General features: G+C 44.1%; 1 protein-coding gene across 1 annotated transcript in view; it reads left to right on the top strand.

Annotated features, from left to right (window-relative positions):
- The first annotated feature begins 2,809 nt into the window (after window positions 1-2,809).
- Window positions 2,810-6,083, top strand: part of LOC126413243 (uncharacterized) — a 161,767-nt gene continuing 158,493 nt past the window's right edge. The window contains exon 1 of the mRNA XM_050083143.1: window positions 2,810-2,854. Within this exon, the coding sequence (XP_049939100.1) occupies window positions 2,810-2,854 (45 nt within the window). The remainder of the gene's footprint in view (window positions 2,855-6,083) is intronic.

Raw genomic sequence — 6,083 nt, 5'->3', positions numbered from 1 at the left:
AAAGTGCAGGTTCACAGCGCTTCCTTAGGAATGGAGAGCATTGGGGCATGTAGTCGGTATTGTAAAATTACTGTGGCTTACATTGTGTAGGGTTTGTATAAAATGGATTGTAAAGTTAGTATTGCTTATGTTATGGGATGAGTAGAGAGGATGACCTTGTGTGTGTGTGTGTGTGTGTGTGTGTGTGTGTGTGTAGACTGAGGGGGCTGTGGAGGTAATTTAGCGATCTCTGTAAAAATAAGCACAGAAACCCTCAGAAAGAAAAGCAGTACGGTACTACGATAACGGGTCCTTAGGAAATTAGGCCTGTAAAATCGATAAGAAGGAATAAGAATTATTAATTGATTGTGCTGGGATATAGGAGGGTTGAGAACATTAGCGTATATTGAGAGCTGGAAGGGTAGGAGGTAAGGAGCACATTGAGTATTATTTTCGTGAACAAGTTATGTTAGGGTAAGAATTTGAATTTACAAATAAGCTGAGAAAACACGAAAGCGAGCGTTAACTATTTCTGGGTGGGGGGGGGGGGGGGGGCACTATACAATTTCGGAGAGGTTGACTGGGCTCTTTTACATAGTATGATAATCGTTTTAGATTGTGAGGGGAGGGCAGCACTGGGATGTGTGTGGACGGTGTGCGTGTGAACTCGCTCTCGGCTATTCTGACAACAGACGTGAAGGTGGAGATGTGTCGGAAATAGGCCGGCAAGCAATGGAATGTGGCCTTAACATGTGTGTTGGACCGCACTGAGTTAGAACGGTGACAGACGACGCGCGCGGCCTGGCTTGGATAGTCATGTTCGGCGTCTAGGTGATATGAATTTCTCAGGTGTTAGGCTGTCATCAAGTCATGTTTGAGGGGTCGAGCAGAGACCTTTGAGTGAATTGAGAGCTGTCGGACGTGTGACTTAGTGTGGGACAGGTTGATTGCGTGCATCTGTTGAGTTATTTTGCTATGCATTATTTGGAAAGATTATGAGTACTGATGATGTTTACAGTTACGTGTACTGCATTATTTAGGAGCAGTTTGAAATTGTGCACTGAAATTAGGAGCTGTTTGCGTGTCTGCCGACTGTGCAACATGACACCAGGTCCGTCAGGGTGAGTGGTTTTTGTTTGAGAGTGATAGATATACTCGATGCCTAAATAAAATGTACGTTAAGTATTTGTGGGACGATATAGAATATGAGAGAGTTCGAGTTGGTTGTTATTTTTTCTGCTTGGAGGTTTTGTTAGATCGAATTTCTGAGGCAAGCAGCTACGAGAGCGTGAGGGACGTGATTACAGGGTATCTCAGTCTCTCAGCGGTTAACTACAGGTGGGGCGAGCGATGTTCTCGGCTTAGGTACTGGGGGTTTGCTCTGGCCATGTCCTAGACCGTGTGGATTGAACAACAGTATTCGGGCCATAGTTTAACTAGAATATTTACAGAGGAGTATGTTCGACGCGAGTATAAAGGCCCAGGCTGTGAAGTGGGCGGTCTCGCGCTCGTGGTGTGTGAGAGAGGCAAAGCCGACGATTTTGAATCATCACAGGTGACTTAGGTTAGTGGCTTCGTTTGCCACAATTTTTTTGTGTTGGTAGCGAAACATGAACTGACCATCAGAATTCAAACTTGGCTTATTTGTATAGAAAAAAATGTGATATACGTCAATGTAGGTCGGTGCACGTTAGTAAACGACAGTACACATTAGTACATGTTAGCCGACGAACATGCGTCGGTAAGGGGCCGTGGTGGTCGGTAGGGACTGTAACTATTTCATTCCAAGTCCAGGTGGGCGTGCCGGCCGGAGTGGCCGTGCGGTTCTAGGCGCTGCAGTCTGGAACCGAGCGACCGCTACGGCCGCAGGTTCGAATCCTGCCTCGGGCGTGGATGTGTGTGATGTCCTTAGGTTAGTTAGGTTTAATTAGTTCTAGGCGACTGATGACCTCAGAAGTTAAGTCGCATAGTGCTCAGAGCCATTTGAACCAACCAGGTGGGCGTGGCACTGGTGAAAATTGATTCCCGGTCTAGGTGGACGTGGCAGTTTTCCGCATCAGAGAGGTTAATTAATTGATCAATTTAATCAGTGTTTTCTTTATATATATATATATATATATATATATATATATATATATATATATATATATATATATATATATATATAAAAACTGAAAACACTGAAAAGTCTCAAAAACTACAATTTGTTCAGAGGCGAAAATCCAACGATACCACACTCAACCTGTCACCCCACCCCATGTGTGGGTGGTGGGGGGCAACGTAGAAAGCTTCAATGGGAACCCTCGCTTTGTAGAGTACGATTCAACAGCTAAATCTACAAACATTTTGTCTGAAGAATTTTCTTCATTCCGTCAAAGATGGCACTGTGATCCCCACCTCAATGCTGCGAGAGTACAGGAGGCCTATATTTCATAATTTCTAATTGGGAACCCAATTCGTAGCATTGTATTCCTTCAACATATTGAAAAGGGGTTACTCGACATGACACTGTGGTCATGTAGCGAACTATCACATATCATAACAGGCAGTACACTGTGACCAGATCTTAAATATCATTTGGACATAGAACAGATATTGACTCTAAACATTACAATACTTGCTCAGTGTTTATTGCCCTCACACCTACCTATCGTTTGGTGTAGGCTGGTGCAAGTGGATGATGAATGTTGGAATCACAGAGATTTTTTTTTTAAATAATCCTGATTTAGGGAGCATGTAGGATGCTGATGTTGCCTTGTAGCCCATGTAGGTACCTCTCATATGTGCCTCATTTTGTACAAAATGTTGCTTGGTATGGTAACGCACCAGTATGGCGAGCCCGGCGGAAGTGTTGGATAAAGTGATTAGATCAATGGTAAGTTATGCATCTTAGTGGAGCTACTATCGTTGTTGGCAATGTGTTGAGCACTGTTATTCAGTACTGTCTGCAGTAAACTGCCCTCTGGCTCCCATGTGAGCAGTATCTCTTTGTGCAGCGCGCCAGCTGCTGGAGACAGTGACAGCAGGGCCACACCCACCCCCGCCACTCAGCCACACAGCGACCACGGCCGGACTCCTGCCTCAGCCATGCCACCCACCACTCAACGCCCAGCTGCTCCCCCTGATGGCAGCTCCCTCTCTCTCCTGCGGTATGTTCTGTCACCACGGATGCACATCTTCCACATCCACGGTGTTGCTTATGGTGGCATTAACCAAACATTGCGGAAAAAAATTGAATTTAGCATTATTGCATCTTTCTGTTTCCAATGAAGATGAGCTTGTGACAGTTAACAGCAAACAGTTGATCTTTACAACCTTCATAGCATACATGTACTGAATTGCAGTTTAGAGACTGGATGTAATTCCTTTGATGCTCCACATACTTTTCTCAATTCACCGTGAGTGCAAACTGCACCTAAACATTTTAAAATTGAGTGTATCTTTTCTCTGTTCGATTTTAAAAGAATATTATCGCCTTATTTGTTTTATATTATGCAACATTTGTAAAACAATTAGGCTTTCAAGAGACTGTGATAATCTGATACCTACCCACATCACCATGGGTTACTAAAGTACCAGTGGAACCTACGGTATAACTTGCCAGAGCCAAAGAGGCCTTGAGCCAGAACCCATTGAGGAACAGTGTGTTGACACATTTGGAAGCTCATTAAAATTAATTATAACGATTTAAATCTCTTAGTGCACAGTGGTACATCTTTGTGTAATATGATACATAACTTGAGTATATAGTTTCTTGAAAGGCAAGTAACAAATGGCTAGACAGAAATGTCGCCTTGCCTGGTGCCAGTTAGCTGCGTGCAAGTCAAGTGACACGCTTTCAAGTAGCGCTCGTGGTGTGAGGGTATAGATGTCCCTTTACTTTCGTGTCACGTCATCTACTTCTCCTAGCGGCGTCAACCACACAGACGTCACTCTCTTTGTCCTATATCTACAGTGTGATGCGATGCACAGGACATGAAACTTTTAAAGCAGTTAGCATCCTTGTCCCAGAGCAGATCTGGCCTCAGCACCCATGATCTCTCAACGCTACATGGGCTATGCTATGCTGACCATTTTGCATGCCATCATTATTATCAGAAAGTGAAACGACTCATGCTGATGACTTGTCACAACATCATATCTCTGGTTTAATTCATCATTTCCTGTTTTATTTTCCCATATTTTCGTATTCTGGATTCATTTCTATGTCTTTCTAGTAGACAACAGCTTTGAATAACACAGAGAGCTATCTAGCGTTCATATTTACCACAGTGCCTCCTACAGCCTGGTCCCTAACGCCTGAACTACATTTAATGGCTATTGCCATTAGCTAGGGCGTAACCCCCTATTGGGAGCTAACATACATCCACAAGCGACAACATAGATAAGCCCCTACAAATTAGGAACACTGACTGGATATGTCAGATGCTATTAAAGCCGACCAACAGGCTACAGCAGGGAGACCGACAAGCTCGCACACAAACAAACCGCCAACACTACCCTACACTGTGAATCCGATATATGACCTATTGGACACTAAATGATGATGAACCTAACTGTTACAGATATGCTGACGCTCACCGAGAAACCAACACCGGCCGAGTAACACCACTGCACAACGTCAAAGGTATGCACCTGCATGATACCCACTACTTGCAAAGTCTACCCTTGCATGACCTATGCAGGCAGCAACAAAACCGCTACTGCTCTCACAACCCGCCCCAACTATCGCAGAAGTTTTCGCCTTGGATCTTGCCTAGGAACATTTTTCTCTCTGCCCTTCAAACCGCTACCCTTCTTTCACCTTTCGACCCAATCTCCCTCCAGATGAGCGCGTTAATCATAACCACAAATACATAAACATCTCAGTACCCACATCCTGTGAGACCTCACTTAGCGGAAAGTGACCAATACGCAGAGATGGCAGTAGACCAGGGCCGACCAGAAATTCTGCACGCGTGCGGTGCTCCTGCACATGTGCAACTTCCGGGTCACAGCGTGCACGCCGCAGCCGTCAGCGTTCATGTAGTGCATGTTTCTACGCACAGATGTCGCTTTATCCACTTGCTGAGATACTCTGTACGGCGAATTCTAGTGCTCTTTCCACAGCTTGCAAGCCAACCATGGGAAGGCATTTCGCTTATTAAACATTTAAAATACTGTCATAGTCTACTTATTGAGACGTCTACTTTTATGTTAACAGTTTAACCCAGTAAGACAAGTAATACAGTTAACAAGCGTGGGTTTTTATTAAGGCAGCTTGACTGACGGCACGTAAATATGCGTAATGTTTTTGATCTAGTATTTAAGAAAGAGAGCACTTAGCGACTTCCAACGAACCCTAGTCATGATTTCAAATAACATTAAACCAATGCAAGGTTTCCTATAACTAAGTCTCGGTGCCCTCAGTTACACCCACATAATTTCTGTCTCGCTGACCTCTCGATGATCACCTGTACCATTACAGCTGTATCTTTAATCAGTTCCGTCTGAAATCTGCGTAATAACCGACAATTAGATGAATGTTATGTTTTATCGACTTCAACTTAGCGTAGCCCTTCACACATTAAAAAAAAACCCTAAATGTAAGTGTACAACAATCGGTTTAATGACCAATTTTCCTGATGATAATGTAACCTGGAGCAGAATGAGGCAATAATGCACAGTTAGTAAACAATAATTTTTAATTATGAAAGGAATAAATCCAAACACGTTTATCACTGGTCATGCGAAAAGATATAGTTAATATCGGCCACAAAAGCACGGCTCATTGACAAACGCAAGCAATTGCGGGAGATTTTCATCACTGATGCTTGATCGAAACGACCGAGAACACAGATCTGCCGTCCTTTGCTTTTTCACAGTATCTGCCATTTCTCAGTACTTTTCTGTTAAGGTTACGGTCACCAGGGGTAAACGAGACTGGGTATGTTGCGCTCTTGCTTGTACCACATAAACAGGGAAGAGGAGCCGCCGCCGTTCATTTAGGACACATGTCTAATAACAGATGTCGCTGTCGCTCGCTGTCGCACAGGTGCGCACATGTGCAGCACTTCCGCACGTCTGCACACTGTGCAGCGTTTGGCCGGCCTTGCAGTAGACCT

This window comes from Schistocerca serialis, chromosome 7 (genome assembly GCF_023864345.2).
Source record: "Schistocerca serialis cubense isolate TAMUIC-IGC-003099 chromosome 7, iqSchSeri2.2, whole genome shotgun sequence".
NCBI classification, from domain to species: Eukaryota; Metazoa; Arthropoda; class Insecta; order Orthoptera; family Acrididae; genus Schistocerca; species Schistocerca serialis.
This window is presented reverse-complemented; position numbering and strand designations above follow the sequence as displayed.